Genomic DNA, 19,140 nt, shown 5'->3' on the forward strand with positions numbered 1-19,140 from the left:
ACCGCTCAGTACACAAGAGGGCAACAAGGTTCTTGGTGAAGGTTTCAAATAAAATCTTTTTCCCTGTTTCCATTTCATGAAATATCAGTTTTATTCCCAGACAGCGGTGGCTGGGATGAAAATACAACAAAAACAAAACAGCATTTTGTACATCTTCTGGAGATGCTCTTAAACTTTTGAGGAGGCAGATGTTAATTCATGATTCTTTTAATGTCTCTCTAAGAACATACTTAGCTGAGATGTCTTTTGAAAATACATCACAAATGTAACAAGTGTAATTGGCTGTTGTTTGGACTCTAGGAAGAGATTTACACAAACACAAGTATGCAAATTGAGTTGAGGTTGAGTTCAATCCTGGACCTTTCTGTGTCACTGTGAAGTGATCCCTTACCACTTGTGACTTAAAGATGCTTTTGGGAAACAGGCCTTGAACATAAAGCAGGTAAACAGCTCAGGTTGCCATAATTTACTGTTGAGACTGAAGGCATCAGCTTTTAACAAATCCCATTTATGACAGGAGCCGCTGCATAAACCTATAACCAATGACTCGCCAGCTAATTTAGGTGACACGATGGGGGTTCAGTGTTTTGTCACTGTGACAGGAGTGAGAGCTGTGAGTAAACAAACTGAACCTGCAGCCCTTAAAATTACACTACTGTAGCTGCTCAGCCTTGTCAAACAGCACAAGGACTGGGTCGTGTCATTCAGTAAATATTAACTGTCCTCGCCATCTGCAGTGACTTTTCACCCTCATTTTCCCTTTGAAGCCCCACTGTACTACAGAGAAAACTATGCAACTCAGCCCATGATTGCAGGTTTCTGTAATTTTACCTTTGGATCAATAGTGCAAGCAAGACAAATACATCTCATTGCCACTGGTGTTTGTGGAGTCCTGGGTAGAAAACTGGAAATATTATGTCATTAGGCACAAGGTTTACTCAGAAAACAATGAGATCAAAGATTTCCCAATGTGTGCTGTTGGAGAATTTTTATTCACCTTGGCATAACATTTCACCCTCATCTTATTTTCCATGTCTGCACCATATTTCATGTGTATTAATATTGGTTATGCTCTGTCCTTCTCTAATGCACCCTTCCTGACTACTGCATGAGAAAAGCTATTCCTGCAAACCGAGACACAAAGAGTGATGAGACCATTGTGCTCTGAAATTTCCCTTACCATATCAGTTTTCAACAAATGAGCCAGTGCTAGTCCCTACAGCTATGTCATGAATCTACACTGTTTTTCTACTGCATCAGTCTTCATTCAGCTATAACAAGGGAGGCTAACGGTGCCATGTATTCAGTGATATGACTATCATTAGCAGATGCCCGTGTCAGAGAAAAAAAGCTGGAAAAATCAATGAAAAAGAGTGACAACATCTTTGTTTCACTGTTAGGCTCCAGCACTGATTTATAGGACCGGCTCTATTCTGCTAAGAATTCCAATGATCAAGTTCTGTGAAACGTCAATTTGCTCACTATTAAGGGACATACGAATGCTCAATGTCATCGCTCCAGACAATTAACCTTTTCAGTTTCCCCTTTTAAAATATGGCAGAGAGAGTCAAAGAGGCACCATTCATTCAAAACATGCTGCAAAACATTAATTTTCTTGCATTCTTTCAGGCAGCAAGTCATATGGACCTGGGCTTGTACCTCTCCATTCTCTGTATCATGTCAAACATTAATTCACTGACTGACCATTGAAATGGCACAATGATAACTGGCACTGAGCTCATGCAAGCTGAGGACTTTCAAGGCTGTTGATGCGTTACTCTCTTAGCATCTTTATCGTTCACGTAATGGCTTGTTTGCCCCTTTGTCTTTTTCTTTACTGTGATAAGGCTGTTGTCACAAATATCCATTTTCAGAGTAAAAGACACCCAAAAGGAGTGTGGTGTCGATTTACACACGACAAAGATAGTCACACAGCCTTTGCAGTGCTTATGTGTACGTGTGTGTGTGTGTGTGTGTGTGTGTGTGTGTGTCTGTGTGTGTGTTTTTGTGTTTGTGTGTTTGTGTGTGGTGCTGCTCTTAGTTACAAAAAACCCTATCTGATCCTGCATCAACTGATCTGATACACAGCTGATGAGCACATAATCTGGATAGATTGGACTGGAACATTAATCTTCTTTGCCCTGAGGAACATTTAGCCAGTTGCCACAGTCTTGAGATTTTATGTCCAAAATTCAGAATTAAAAGTCAGATAAAACATGTGAAGGTTAGTTTTCAGTGTAAAAAAAAAAAAAAAAAAAAAAAAAAAGAAGATTAGAGAGCCTGAAAAAGTCACCACCTTTATTTTATAACCTAAATAATTAAATCCGATGCCATTTCTAAAAAAAAAACGTTTTTTATTTCCGTGTCAGTTGATCTCAGATAAATCAATCTGTGAATCTCATTTTGGAGTAAAACCTTTAATCAACAAAGCTGATCACGAAGTACACGAACTCTAACTTCAGAGTCGACCGGCACCAAGATCCTGCCGCTGACAATGGTTTGGACGTCCTTGCAAACTTAATGATCCACAGGTCTAGATTTTAATGAGGAGCTTGTTCTTTGGCACTGCTGCCGATGACAATGCCAGGTCTCGTACAGAGGTTGCAGCATTAATGGCGCCACAGAGTCATTAAAAGAAAGCAAGAGCACACAGGAGGTTCTGAAGCCCTTTACTGTACACAAGCTGATCTCACTGGAGTGCTTCTCCGGTGGGAAAGACGCAGACACATCGTTAAGGTAGAAGGTCTCTAGAGGCCGGAAGCTATGATGCTTCATGAGCATGTTTTTCTTGGCAGAGCCCAGGGGATCCACCCACAAAGAGTTTGCTCTACAGAGATGCCAGGAAAGCAGCTAACAACAAAAGCACTGTAGTTCAACAAGCCTTACTTTTATAGACGCAACCTAATTACAGATGTTCATTGTTGCTATGCAGCGTGTGTGCTCAGTTTGCTGAAAAATATAAAATGTAATTATGCTGCAGTCGCAATGAAATGATATACTTAGAATGAAAGGAAAAAAAAGCATACTTTGACCTAAGTTAACCTCTAAGGCTTTTATAATTTGTTTTTTGTTTTTGCAAAGAGCAACAAACCCAAACTATAGATTAAGACAGTGCTCACATCATATACATATAGAGTGTATGTCAGAAAATTTGAAACCACAGCCACATACAGTATTTTAACACAAACTGACCACTAAATAAAAACTAGGGATTAATTTAAGCTATAGTTTACTTTCAGTGTCTACTTGACATCCTGTGAGCAACACACCAGTAAAAAGGTTTAATGAAAAGATTATTGGAATGATACAGTTGATATATTGTAGGATACTGTCGTATTTTGAGGGCATGTGTAGAGAGAAAAATCAGAAACAACAGCTTTAAGTAATCCGTTTGTTTGAGAAGATAAGGGTTGTAATTGATTATTGAATTTAAGCTAAGCTCCCTGAAAAAAGAGACTTAGGCTATGCAAAATGATTATTAAGATGACAGTCACTATGTATTATAGTATGAGAGAAGAAAAAAATGCATCTCTGTGCAGCTAGTCTCACAGTCTACGATTGAATGAGCATTGAGAAAATGTCCAATAAATGTCTGTAATGTAACCCAAATGGCTTCCAAACGACCCTTCTTGATTACACTAACAGTAGATACATTAAACCCTGTGACTGACTCTGACTGCAAAATCAGAAATGCGATGTTCCCTCCCTGAGGAACTTCTCATCCACAAAGGGTTAACTGGTACACACTCAGCTCGTACCACTGCCACTCCCTGTACCCCTCACATCCCTGATGGTTTCTGTGCACAACTCAGTCCATGTTTGTCACAAAGTGAAGCAGGAAAGAAATTAAATGAGACTTAATTAAGCAAACCTGATTGTTATTCTACTTATTAATATAGCAAATGTTGAAAAAGGTATTTTTTCTCTGAGATAAGACGGTGTCAGAACTGCTGAAGGTCATGTTTTAAGTTTGTTGGTACTTGCCATTTGGCCAGGTGGATTAGACATTAGAAACAATGTGTCCAATTATCGATTAGTCAATCAACAGAAAATTAATTGGAAAAAGGATTTTGATAACCGAGTAATCGTGTAGGTAATTTTTCAAGCAAAAAAGACCAGTAATCTCAGGTTTTAGCCTCTCACATGAAGATTTGTCAGCCAAAAGAAGCAACCTGAAGACGTTAGCTTTTGCTGAGTGAAACTCTAACGGACATTTTTATTTTATTTTGTAATATTTATACACCAAACAGATTTATCAAGAAGATAATCAGCAGGGAAAACTGATAATGAAAATAATCATTAGTTGTAGCCCTACGGGGAACAGCTGATACAAACATGACTCAAGGAGGATGAGGCCAGAGGCTCAGGGACAAGAGCAGCAAGGGTGCAGGTGAGATCATTAGCACACTACAGGTCATCAAGCAGCTGCAATTGCATTTTAATTATAAAAGTGAAAGTGGTATTCTAGGCTGTGAGATATCAGTCATTAATCATAATTTGACATTAATTCTTATGTATACTCAGCATCCCATTTCTGATTAAAAGCATTACTGTAATTAAAACCAGTACATTATTGCATTACAATACGAGTCCGTCGTCAGCTGTGTTAATCATGAAACTACAAGGCAGAATGCTAATTTTACATATTTTACATTTTAGTCAATTTGGTGTCACAGTTACCTGCTACATAAGGAAAACTTTGTGACTAATAAACTCAGTGGGTTTTTTTTTTTGTTTTCAAATATATTCAGTGTAAACCAAAGTCTTTACTGGAAATTACCTGAATGCATCACATGATCTGTTAAAACTCCGCATGACAGGTGAGTGTGTTCACCCACACGTGGGTATTGTATTAGAATATCTTTATGTCATTTGAGATACGTTGTTTTGGATGTGGTTGCATTCGGACAAAAACAAAACATTTAAAAATGAATGCATCTTCCCCTAAAACATCCAAATAAATGTTTCATCCGAATAAAGGAAATCTGCAACAGGCCATTTTACTTTATACAGGTATGATGTAATCTAACAATACCAGCTTGTCTCGATGTTGAAACAACGCCCATGCAAAACTTTGAACCGTCTTCCCCACCAACATGATGCAATAGCAAAGCAAATGATGTAGTGCAACCGTACAGTAAGTAGTAAATAAAAAAGTGAGAAGCTCAGGCACAGGAGGTTTATTGGGAGGCAAATGTCTGAAGGTTTTCTAAATGTATGATCTCCCAGATAATTGGATGTGCTGAATGCACTGAAACCACTTGCTTGATGTGCCGCAACCTTAGCCCTAATTGTCTCCGCTTGTGGCAATTGCCTGCTGCAGGGATTGCTCGCCTTCATGCACACATTGCCCTCCGCAGATTGGACAGGCTTTTGTGCACCACTTAATTTTCAATCAGATCCGATCCTGGCTAAGTTGCCATTCAGTGCGAAGGGAAAATGGGGGTCATATGCTCTACCCAGTGCTAATGAGAAGCTTCAGTCAACACATGGCTGTCATTTTTTATCCTGTCTTCCCCGGCAGATAAGAGGCACAGAGAAGGTCTGGCTGACATGTCTTGTCCATTTCGAACATCCAACCCATCCAACTGGGACCAGAACCAATAGTGGCTCCACTTCTTTGCAGATGGATGTCAGTTCTAAAGCAATCATTTCCAGGGGCGCTATGTTTAAGCTTGCCAAGGGGACCAATTGTCTGGATGTCAAATTAATATGAAGCAGAATCTTCAGTGATCATGAGATTCCCTGGACTGATGCTATGTGGTCTCATTAAGACATCACTGTGACATTTGAATACAGTCGATAATGGTACAATCTAATAGCTTCTGTTAAAGAATGAGCCAATGAAATTGCACCATCATATTCTAATGTAGCACTTTCATTCTACTTTCAAATTATAAATTACAAGCAATATCATACAATACCCAAGAGAAATGTAAATATGTAAATCCATTATATAAACATAATAATAGAAAGCTCTCTTGGCTATATCTCTAACACACTGTTTCCTGAACATTTGCATTGGAGCAGGGTCGGTGTTTAATCAGCAGCAGTGTTTTAGGGGACTGGAGGTTTTAGCTTGGATTTCAGATCTGCTGAACACATATGGGTCTAAAATAAGATGACCTGCACATAAATAATTTAAACTAAGTTTTGCACTGATTGTTTGGCCACCGAATGTCAGCGGCTGATAAATGATGGAAATAGACCATCGGTGACCAGCTGATCGCTGTTTCATTAGCTTCTGTATATCTAACAACAAGAAAAGTATGAGCCAATTTGTGGCAGTCAGCAGAGCGTTAGGCGATCCGGCATGTCATCCATCTGGCACTGACAGTTCATTTATGGCATTGTATTTTGAATTTAACAGCCTACAGTCATAGATTACAACCAGTTTAATATAGTGGACAGAGGGCACACCTTATGCTGCTGTAATGACGAGCTTTCCACGCAGTACTGGGGGCAACAACTGAGTGAACAACTCGACCCTTAAAAATAAATCAAACTCATATGTGATTACAATTATAGTGTTTATGCAATTCATGCTGTTGATGTGTTCAACAGTGCTATATTTGAATTCTATATTCATACTTTGTATTCGCAAAATGTGTCATTGTAAAATTGAGGGTAAAATGTATTATTCAATCAGTGATCAGCTCGTCACACACACCACTAAAAACGCTGGCAGTATGAACCTAATAAAATCCTTTTGAATGCATTATGCTTAGTATTGTAGTCAATTGGCTGAGTGCACTACCTACTTGGAAAGAAATGACACAATCTTTCCAATGACAGACTCAGCGTCAAACAGATTTTCAACAAGAAAGTACAAAGACAGTGCATATGTCTGCCAACTAATGAGCCAAAATATCAAGTGCTGTTATTGTTGCAGACCCAAACAAATCACACTAAGGGTGGGTTCACCCCTAAATTCTTGGGGTCTCAGTCCACTTCCAAACAGAATCTGGTGCAGATTGTTTGTGGTCTCTATTTTGTGATGGACGACAGGTGACTTTAGTGTGAATTCACGAGATAAACTACAATTAAATCCATCTGCTGTTTGTGAAATGTTCAGGAAGCAATCTTCTAATCGATCTGTATAAGCAATGTGTATGTAAATCATTGGGTAACCATGGTACTGAGTTATGAGCGTCAGCACAAGTGAGGGCGACTTTAACCTGTTTGTAACGACATAGCCATCCCACAGTAATGGCCTCAGTATGCTGCTGTGCAGTGCGTCTCTTTTTCGTCTTATCTGTTTGACATTAATCACAACTTAGATCGCAGTAATAACACTAACAATGATCATAATCAGTTCTTTCCATGTGAGCCGTTATCAGAGAGAATAAATATAAACATAAAAAGACTGACCTACTGTCAATCACCAGAATTTGGTTTTCCCTCATGGGTCCTGATGATGCGCTGATGATGCAGAATGATATAACCAAATAGTCCCATCAGTGAGTCACCTGTCAGTCCGTATGACTTCATGTTTACTCCTGATGGGTTGTCTATAAAAAGTCACTGTGAACCTAATCAAGATCAGTATATAATTTTTTTGTCTTGGTCCAGATTAAATGAACTGACCTATAGGTGACTTCTAGCGGCTCTGTGGGGGGCCGCAGGTTCAATGTTTACCATGTTCTCCATCTTAGCTTAGCCTCTTAGCATGCTAGCATTAGCTAACTGGCACTGAACACAACGTACAGCTGAAGCTGATGGGAATGACATTAGTTTTGCAGGTTTCTAGTGATGAACCAAAGGACCTGATGATTGAATTGGACAAAAGGTCAGAGGAGGCAATCTATAAAATTGTTGTTGAGATGTTTTGGTGACAGTAGAGGAACTTAATAAACTTCATCCTGTGGGGAACATAAATGTCTCTATGAAGTTTCATGACAATGCATGTGATAATTCTTCAGATATTTAGGTCTGGACCAGGGTGGTGGACAGACTTACGGACCGACAGACATTGCCATCCCTGGAGCCAACTGCTAACGTGGTTAAAAAGTAATCACTTGCTTTCTACTAAATTTAATTGAAATCTGTTAAGTAGATTTCCAAGTACCTAAAGCAGACAGAGAGACAAATGGGACCAAAAACATAACCTCTTCGGTGGAGGTAACTGCAGGAAATTCATTATTATGCTGCGATAATGAGTATATATCTCCATACTGCTAGCTAAATTGAACCCATTACCTGGAGGACAAATAATCAAGTGACACATTTAACATGCCACTGAGGGCACATACCATTTTACCCACTAATAACCTCTGAATCATAATGACATCTAGATTTGGTTGTAAGCTCTATTACATTTGCTCAATTATCCATTTCCTCTGAATGCCACGGTGCCTTTTGTAGTTGTAACAAAGAACAAATTCTCTGCAGCTGTTTATTATTCAGGGAATCCCTCTGATGGCCTATGTACAGCTTTAAAAATGTAAACAACATTTCTATCATTTATGATTTTATTTCTAAATATCTGAGAGCGCAGAGAAGAAAACTGTGTTTGGCTGCGATTGCTAATTGCACCAACAGGTTCCTGCGTTGTCTTCCTGGAGATCTCATCCAATGAGAAATTGATTACACATCAGTCACAGTAAAAAGAAAAACTGTCTGGACTGAACAAGGGATGAGATGAAGGGAGAAAAAAGGGCTTTTTTTTTTTTTTTTATTCCTTCTTTTGGCTCCTGATGATCCGATATTGATTGCCTGACATTGGTCAAATATCCCACTCTGCATTGCGGATAGATGCTGATTGGTGTAGAGGGGGTGGGAGGGGGTAGTCTGACAGGACAGGGCACATGACAGAGGCTGATTAGGATTGTTACCCACCAGGGATGTACCATTGATCCGAATGCCTTTTTCTGTGATTGGAATCAAACAGATACTTTGATTGTTCACGTTGGCTTACCTACACTGTGTCTGCACAGGCTGCTCTTAAATGTATGCCAAGCAATGATGCATCTGTTAAAAGACGGTTTGTATGTTGGCTCTTGTGTAGTGTTGGGAATTGTTGTAAAAGCTTGTACATGTTTTCCTCCCTGTAGTTTGGCTTTGTTCATCTCTAAACTGAACATTTCAGCAGTGGAAGAGCGCACACTTGGTAAGGAGGACGTGCGGTTTCTTTTTGTTTTGGTTTGTTTTGGCTTTAAAATCCGAGGATGTTAACACCCCCCCACCCCCCCCCCAAAAAAAAAAAAAACCTCTCTGTGGGGAGGACCACAGAGAGTTTCATGTGCAACAATACATAGATGCAAAGCCATACCCAGCCATCTGTGAAGTTACTTTTCAAAGTTAACAAGTGAGGTAAGAAACCCTGTCAAATCAATGCAGAGTCTCAGTCAGTTGTTCATGAATATTATGAATATGCTCTCTGAGAGCAATGTGCAACTATTCCCCTTCGCCCTGAGTGAAACAAAGGTGCTGAGTGTCATGAGCTCTTACTTTAGTGATGTCTACTTTTACAAAACGGAGAGTAGCCTCGTTTCCAGGGACTAAGAATAATTGCTGTGTTTATACAATAAATGGCAGAGAGCAGTCAACCTTCTCTGGGGAAATATGAACACTACAGCACTACCACCTGCTCCTGCCTTTAAACCGAGCTGTGCATTTTACAGACAGCTATATGACTGGTTTAAGATTGTGTCCTTTGTTCTTTACGTTGTGTTCACTATACAACATTATACTTGTCAACATTTTTACAGATCTTGTATGTTCTACGCTGCCTTCTGTGTTAACTACATTATGTCTGAAATGTCATTTTGTGTTATTTGATGTACTGTATCTGCTTGTCTTTTGACATGAAGTATTAAAATGTGCAGTAAACCATGAATCTACTTCAGAATGGTAATTGTTCTGCTGAGAACATTAGAGATACCCCCCCTAATTACGACGCTGCTTTTCATGTTTTTCCCTGTATAATATTCCCACTCGTATTCACCAACATCATTATTTTTCTCCATGACAAGATGAGAATGTAGATGCTTGATGGATCCACTTTTACTGCGTACAGTTTTACCATGTGTTGAACAAGATGTGATGCAGAATGTTATGTTAGACAAGAAAAGAAAGAAAAGTTATCTGATTTCTACACAGCTGCCGCCACTGTGAAGGAATAAATTGACATTTTGGGAAATACGCTGTGCTCCCAGTCCAAAGACAACAAATTGCGCCTTCCAACACCTCTAAAATCTCACTAATTAACACTTTAAATCGTATTTGGTTTATCTGTACAAAGCCTCAAATATAAAAATTAATGTCTGGACTATTTGTTTGATATGAATACTAAGTTCCCATCATCTCTGCTGGTTGCATGGAAACTACTTAATTAATCAGCTTGAGAGGTGCTGAGAGGGCGATTCTCTTAACTACGGACAGAGCCAGGAAATGTGTTTCCCTGTTTTTCCTCTGTAGGCTAAGCTAAGCTAACATGTTGCTGCCTTTAGCTTCATACTTAATGGAAAGATATGTGAATGGTATCAATCTTCTCATCACACCCTCCACCCGAAAGCAAATATATTCCCCAAAATATTCCAAAAATCTATCTATTCCTTTAACACCAAGTTCAGTCTATTCACGGCATGTGGGGGAGTTTTTTTTTTTTTTTCCTGGAGTGCTGCTGTATGTTTGAAATCTTTTCAATAAACCATTTAGGTCTAGGGTACGAACTGTTTATGTCTACATGCCAAAATTGAGATTTAACAAGTACAAAATCTGAAGGGAACTTCGTAATGACGCTTGGTTATTTGCCAAAGAGGCTGAAGGAGTAGACTAGCTTAACATTTGGCTGAGAGCAAGTTCCCACCCAGTTTAAGTCTCTTGCTCATAGATGATTCGGTTATTCTTCTTCTTCTACATTGAAAAGTCATAAGTAACCTAGACACAGTCTTGTGTTTTTCAACAGGTCAGACATAGCACTGACACTGCTCTAAGGTTAAGCATTTGTGTTCCATGGGGACTAGATAGCTAGCGTAAATAAAATTACACAGTTTGGATAAATACATACTTAAAGGGTACAAGACACAGTATCCACTGGTCCACACGCTTCCTGTATTAGAGAAAGGTCACAGGAGCTCTTACCTTTGTAGAAGCACTCCTCACTGTGCGTGATGGTAATCCTGTGTCCTCTCAGACAGGAGGCCCGGTGGAGCTCACAATGGTTCTGGTACAGCTTCCCATCCGAGCCGCACACGGGTTTGTAGTGCGGTTTACAGTGGTCCAAGCACTTGCACTCCCCTTGGCCAGTCTCATGGTTGACCACACAGTGACGCCCCAGACCACAGTACTTGTGTTCACATGGACCTGGGTAGCCATTGTGTCCAACAAAACCTGCAGTAACAAACACACACACAAAAAAAAAAAGGAGTTAATTTTTGTCTGACCACAATCAGTGATGTGTGTATCTGCGGAAACAGATGGAAGGCCTCGGTTTTAGCTCTTGTTACAGGCTGGGCTTCATTTAGGCGGTTTCAGTCCCGTCACCCCTCAGGGAATCCCCATCGATACTGGATGGTGTTTTTCTCAACTCACAAAGTGTCAGTCAAATCCATAAATTATGCAAGTCAAGTTCTCTACAAAGCACCCACCGTGGGAGTGATTAAAAAAAAAAAAAGTGTTTATTTTATGCCACAAATCCCCCAAAATGCAATGCCAACAAAAACATGTCCTGTTTTGGCATTTGATATATGCACATGCAGAAGCAAGACTGCAAACATGTCATGTAAACCTAAAGTTCAATTAAAATACTTTAAATTAACCAGCAGAGAGAAACACCTCCTGTAAATGTGACATCTGACACTATCATTTAGTCTCAGTGGAAGATATAAGGCTTTTTTTCCTTCTTTCTTTCGTAAATTAGAAACGGTATAGAGTGGTTTACCGTTACCAATACTTCCTAAGAAAACATGACCCTTATAATGATGAGAGCTAAAATGTCACTGAGTATTCATTTGATCTGAGGGCTGAGGAGGTGAGGGTTTGAAATGAAAAGAAAAGCAAGATGAAATGTAGGAAAAGTGCCCTTGAGTGGGAAATTTATTTGTGATTGGCTTCGGGGTTGCAGTTCCACAGCAGACCCTGAACTCTGACCACTGTGTGGAGGAAGCAAGAAAAGGAGAGTTTCCCAGTGGGGATTAGTGGAGTAGCAAGGAAAAAAGGTAATAATAGAGCCAAATATTGCAGGTTGTATGTTTGTTTGTTTTTTTAGCAGGAAGAGAAATAGTTTAGAAAATTAATGTTTTTAAAAAATAAAAAAAAAAGGGATATACAGCAAGAATGTGAGGATAGCTTCATTTACAACAAGATTTTCCTTCAAGAAATGATTAGTAGGATTTTCTCCGAGGTGAGGATTGTGTTGTGGTCTGCCTTTCCAAACTGCATGGACACTAACAAGTCTTGACAGGCCACAGATCAGTCTGTACAGTAACCCATGAACTTCATCCAATAGATTGGCTTTCTAATAGCTGGTTGCTCACGCTCAGATTGCACTTTGAAATAGTCCTCAAGGCGTAGAGGTGAGGAAAAAAAGCACACAAAAATACAAGTGACCTTTTCACAAGTAGAATAAGCAGTGGACAAAAATTTTTAAGTGTTAGTGTACTGCCCTTTTATCTCATAACAAACAGAACATTTTAATGGCTACGATGCAAACTAAAATGTTCAAATACACATCCTCACACACAAACCAATACACGCTCAAACACAGTGTTGAGGAACGAAAACTCTGACACAACAGACTCTGCAGCACCAAAGTAAACAGCCTCATGAAACAGTCTCATGAACTCTTCTTTAATGAGCACAAAATAAATCATATAACACACCCTGTATATATTAGGTGAGAAGCATACGTCTAATCATTGTGAGAGGATCTGGCAGAGGAAACTAAACCACTGTGGCTTGACGTGTCCCACATTATGTTTTAATTTTCTGCAAAACTTTATTTAACCACGCCTGTTACTTTTTGATGTTTCAAGTTAACTATCTTGTTCACTGAGAAACAACCAGCCACAAACATGATAAAAATATCTTTCAGGACTTCAGGAGTTCCTTACAGTAACTTAACTTAAAATTTCATGACTCAATAGTTCTGATATGCATATCTTAACTGTGTATAGCTAAAACAGTGAAAAACCAACAGTATGTTACCTCGGCAGCCCCTAACCCTAAATTTCTATATGTTGACTGTGAAAATAATAACTTTGTTTTGTGTTATTGTAGCAAGCCTCTATTAGTTCCTTTGGCTGGTGCATTATGAAAGAAACAAAGCCATCTAGATAATTTTTTCTTTCAACATTAAGAAGGAGTGCTTATAATGAATAGTATTCAAAGTAAACATATCAGCAAATGTTCACTGTTATGTGTTTTTCTTTCATTTCCCCTCAAGTATCCAACCCTGGAACAAAAAGCAAGATTATTTTTTGATGATTATGTTCAGGCAACTCACAGCACTAGGTTATAGTTGGGGATTGATCATCACGACTTCGTTATTGATCAAGTCAACTCTAACATAAAGCATTAGACAGAATGTGAATCCTTGTCTGTGGTGTTCAGGTCGTGTACTTTCCACAACCAGCCATCCGCATCAAACGCCTCTTTCACTGCCAAACAATGTCACAAGATTTATAAGGAAACCAAATGTTGCATTGTACTGCATTAGGCATTACATTTCCTCCAAAGCATATTTGCTGATGCAAATTAGTTGCACATGATTATCATTCGTAGAGCACAGGGTTGCACTGCATTTACTCTAGATAAGTGTCCAAATGAACTGCAAGACTGTCATGCAAAAAAGAAAAATAACTCAACCCAGGAGCATACAGACTGGCATCCACAGACTTTATTCTCACATTGCACACAATCTGTTGCACTACTGACCAATAAATATCGACTAGAGAGTGGTGCTTCAATGCATTAATTACGATTTTGATGCACTTGGCTTCGAGCAGTATGATCTACTGATAGACTCACACGAAAAGCAAGATGAACACTCAGTGGGCACAGACAGCCTCAGCAGATGGTTGTAGTAATGCATTAAAGAAATGACATTGCTTCTGAGGTCAGATACATTACAAACGAGGAGTCAGTCTCAGCCTTAAAATCCTAATTCCAAAAATTAAAGATTTGTTTCCAGAGCCTTGTGTAATCCTGCTAACAGATAAGAGCCACATAAATGCAAGGTTTTGTTTTTCCTCGTATTTAAAGACCATGAATTTCAAATCTTCCTGGGCATCACAGAGGATTTCAGTATTATTAAATCCTTAAATTTCACGTTTGACAGCTATGTGGCTTTCAATTAAATGTGTTCATTTTAGCAGTTGGACATCGGGGTAAACAAACCGACTTCAAGTGTTAAGCCTCATTCACATCCATAACATCTCCCCACACACAGTCCTGCACTATCCTCTAGCCGCCACAGAGGATTTAGACGAGATACGAGTGTGTACACTGTGACCTGATTGGAGCCAGTCAATTTGCTAGTTTATTAATTCCCCGCGGTGCCCTGGCATAATGATTATTCAGTGAATTTGTGTCGCACAGCCAGGCATCCTCTGCCACCAGCAGGGTCAGCGAAGGGCGCAGTCATTTGTTATCAGTATGCACATCCAACGGTCTGGTCATCAGCTGACATCAGAGACAAATGAGGAATTGCGGACAGCCATTCATTTATCGATGACCTGTTACTTTTTCAGAGCGTGGACTGAAATACATGATGCTTAGCATTATGTCGACTGCAGCATGTCGAAAACACTGCATCAGTTGTACGCCTCAGTCAGCCACTGCAATTGCAGTTCACATTGATCTTTGTCCAGACTCGTGTAATACATCTCATGGAGGAATTTGGTAAAAGATGTTAAGAGTATTGTTTGATTTATGATATAGGAATATACATAAATGAAATTTATTTGGCCTGACTGTGTTATGTTTTGTTGTTCTTGATCTGCTGTATGTCTACTGTATTAGTGTGTAAATTCATTGAACAAAAAAAAAAAAAACGAGTCAAATTCCTTGTATGTGTTCACATGCTCAGCCAATAAAGGTGATTTTGATAGAACACAAAGTTGTAGTCATGACAATAAACTATGCTTCAAATACAGCTGGTGCTGCAAAGAAGCTACAAATTCTAACACCTGGGTGTTTCACACACATCTTCAACTCAGCAGCACAGAGGATCTACACTTCACAGTCAATGAAGTTGACCATTGACTTTTTGGATATAAAATGTCATCACTCCTTCATTTTATCCTATTAAACACAATGAAATTTTAATTATGATTAGCATAAGATTTCTGGAGTTATGGCCAAAAATGTGTTTTTGTGAAGTCACAGCGACTTTGACCTTTGACCACCAAATTGTAATCAGTTCATCTTCAAGTCCAAGTGGACGTTTGTGCCAAATTTGGAGAAATTCCCTAAAGGCGTTTCTGAGATGAATGGGACGGCCAGACTCCATTCACCATCTGTGTGTCATTTGCACTTGACAACTATGACACAAACGACAGCCAATCACCTTCATAGTATATGTAAAAAAAAAAAGCTTGCATACTTTATGACTAAAGCCATAAAAAAGAGGAAGATATAATTGCAAATCCTTAATTCAACATTTATATTACTACAGCGAAACGTTCACTGAACATCTGCAAATCCACCGTATGACCTTTGATCAAGTTCTATAATAACAATCAATGATCAACAATTTCAGTATTTTAAAATCAGCGAAAGCTTTCAGCATGGAGAATGCATTTAGATGCAAAGAAAATCAGTCTGAATTGTCTCATTAAAAATAAAGCAGGCAGTTAATGCACCCTGTGCCAGTAAAATGTTAACCTTTAGTCTGAGCATGTAGGCAACACCAAGGTCCTGACATATGTTACTCCAGTGTGCATCATTTGAAGGGCATCATCCTTCGATGCATGCGTAATGAGGTGAACACAGTGCGCAGGGATAACAGACATACTTGGACAAGGCCAACATAATCAGATTGTCATTGCAGATGGATCAAAGCTTCGATATCACAGCAGAAGACAAGCCTGCGAAAAAAACACAAAAGCGGTATAATGGAAACTGCCCTCCACAAATGTGCAACAACCCGCTCTCTGTGTGTAAAGTCATTCAAGCCGCCTTCTGACATCTCTGGTGCTCATTCTGAATCTAAATGCTCACATCCACTTAAGCAATATGCCCCGATGTTTTCAAGCATGTTTACTCTCGGACAAGCATCTTTTTTCAACATGCTATACTCCGCTTCCTTTTTCTGGCATGGCTTTTTCCTCTCTTCCTAAACTAAGAATGTTCGTTTGGTACACATCCGATGTTTTCCATTACAGCGGCTCAGAGTCCTGAGGGAGAGTGCCGAGTGTGGTAAACAACAGTCAGAGGCTCTGAGCTCACTCGGTGCACAAAGTTAAGCTGGCCCACAAGGCCCATGAAGGAGAACAAGGGGATGCAAATCAGAATAAACAACTACTAAAACAATACTAAAACTTTTACACGGCACATAAACAATGTCACATTCCCTCACACCAGCTGACAGTTTGCTTGATTAAGTTCTTTGAAAGTCTCAGCAGACGTCGAGCAGGTATATAAGAGGATACACAAGCACCTACAGCTGCAGCAGCAGCAGCAGCAGCAGCAGCAGCTAAGTGTATTTTTAGTCAACCTGCTGTCATGCAAAGAACAGAGTTCAACGTATTCAATGTATTAACGGCTAAAGGTCTGACATCATTCAATCTGCCATGACCCAAGGTTTTCTCAAACAATCACTGAATTAAACTGTGACCATTAGCAGTGTCGTAGAGTCTAATAGTGGAACAGTGAGCTCCTGAATGTCACCAATTTATTAACAGTGAATATTTATGAAGCGAGGAATTTAATGGCACAGAGCACAATTCATTTTCAGTCAGCTCGAGTTATAGGTATCCACAGTTTCTTAGATTTAATTTCAGATTTGCAATAAGGGAACAACTAGCAGTTTAGTTTTTCCTAAAGACACTTCAACAAACCTGTAACCATCGGACAGTGTTTTGAATTCGATAATCCATAATTTCATAATTTCATAATTTCATAATTTGACTGATTTCTGTATTTACACATTATTCAGTTGATAAAAATGTTGAAAATGTTAAACATTGTCATGCCATAAACAACTGCACTGCCAAAGGATACAGTTCAGTTAACTTTCAGAGGGTACTCGAGTGTTTACTCAAAATCTGCATTTATCAACATGTTGAAAACCATACAGTTCCTGTCTCTAATGGAAAGTTGATTCCAGGTCTACAAGTGTAAATATGCATAATCATTTTTGCACACTCAGCTGTCAATTTAGAAAGCTCCCGTGTTCTGAAATATGGAGAAATATGCAGCAACTTCACCGGAAGTATTCTTGGCTGATTTGATTTAAAAAAAAAAAAAAAATGTTGTCTGGTGGAAATAAGTATCAGAAAAGCAGCCAGTTGTAGCTTTGTTATCTTCAACTTTATGCATGTCAAGTCAAATACTCAATTTCATCTGCCTCCAAGGTGTAGACCTGTATCCATCAGCAACGTTACGGAGGTGTTGTGTTATCACCTGCTAAAATGCACTTCGTCTCCTTCCCCCATCATACGCTAATTGCCACACTGTGACAACACTTTTACTCCTGGTGGCATAAACAACTCATGAACATTTTATGAGTAGCTATTTGAGGCATAAGAGCTTTTTCAACCCTTTGGAGCCGAGTAACCCACTATGTTTAAAACATTGATGACTTCCCTTCCACCTCAATGGGTCCGTTCCATAGTCCTTCCTCTGAAATGCAAAACAAATGCAAAGTTTTTTGGGGTTTTTTTGTTTTTTTCTTAAATGTGTGATGCCATTTCTTATATTTAGTAAGTTCATGCTTTTGTAGTCAAACATAACTCACCATGTGACTGTAGGCAGACAAATAAAAAGTCTCATTCTGTTGCATGGTTGGAGCAGATACACTCTCGCTATTTATTTATGTGGCCTTATTCTTTTGCTATTTTTGTTACGGTTAATGAATTCAATCAAGCCAAACTGCAAATGGACATGGACGAATCCATGGTATCATTAATAAAGGCCTTCTATGTTTTAATGAAAGCAGCGCTCTGCAACCTCCTGATCTGAAACCTTGCCAGCTTTATTCTGCGTCTCTGCTTTCTAACTGTAAACAAGAATTACCATGCCTCCATCTACCAGTCCAGTTGCAGTTTACACACAAGTTTGTCCATTCTCATATACTTCACACATACATCTTCAACCCCACAGCACAAACAATCTATATAATCACAACAGTTCCAAGGTGGGCACCCAGTCATCAGTTCACTATCCGACCAAATGTAAAATATGGTCACAATCTGTTCCTGAGTTACAGCACTGACTAATGGCCAGAAATGGTTTTGCAGCATTATGATGTCACAGTGAAGTTGACCTTTGAACTTTTGGATAAAAATGTAAAAAATCTTTAAAAAAATCACTTCATGATTTTATCCTATTAGACATTTGTGTGAAATTTTGTCATAATTACCGAATCAGTGACCTCGACCTTTGACCATCAAAGTCTAATCAGTTCATCTTCAAGTCCAAGAGAACGTTTCCACCAAACTTGAAGAAATTGCCTCGATATCAGTTTCACAAGAATAGGAAGGATGTATGGACGTACATTAACCTGAAAACATAATGACTCTGACCACAGCTGTCATGGACGTGGAAGCATATAAATGTGAAGAAAAAGCATTTGCATTCACACTTTAGACATTTAACTCTTGCATGAAATGCAATTTTTTCTTTAATAATAAAAGCTGCCATGTAAGAAGTGCAAAAGTCAAAGTCACTACATGCTGACAGGAGTGGCAGAACAAAATACTTGTGTGCCTCGAATTACCACATGTGATGGAAAGGTCTTAGATAAAGAAATACAGCAAGAGGTAAATATATTGTATTTTCAAACAAGACAGGAACATTTCAGTGCAGGTATAGGAGGCAGATATGGGATAGGTGGTTGTTTACTACTGAACATTCATCTTGTAGCTCTCAACAAAACACAACTGACAGCACATGAATAGACTGTGCCGAGTGTTTGTGGAATCTAAAACAGCACCCAAATCAAGTCGCGTTCAATTTATTCATAAAATACCGTCT

The 19,140-nt window shown here is 39.0% G+C and overlaps 1 protein-coding gene across 4 annotated transcripts in view; it reads right to left on the reverse strand.

Annotated features, from left to right (window-relative positions):
- fstl5 (follistatin-like 5) overlaps positions 1-19,140 on the reverse strand; it is a 165,936-nt gene that overhangs the window by 99,563 nt on the left and 47,233 nt on the right. For all 4 annotated transcript variants that reach the window (XM_056382850.1, XM_056382851.1, XM_056382848.1 and 1 more), the window contains exon 4: positions 11,086-11,334. In XM_056382850.1, the coding sequence (XP_056238825.1) occupies positions 11,086-11,334 (249 nt within the window). The remainder of the gene's footprint in view (positions 1-11,085; positions 11,335-19,140) is intronic.

This window comes from Seriola aureovittata, chromosome 8 (genome assembly GCF_021018895.1).
Source record: "Seriola aureovittata isolate HTS-2021-v1 ecotype China chromosome 8, ASM2101889v1, whole genome shotgun sequence".
Lineage (NCBI taxonomy): Eukaryota > Metazoa > Chordata > Actinopteri > Carangiformes > Carangidae > Seriola > Seriola aureovittata.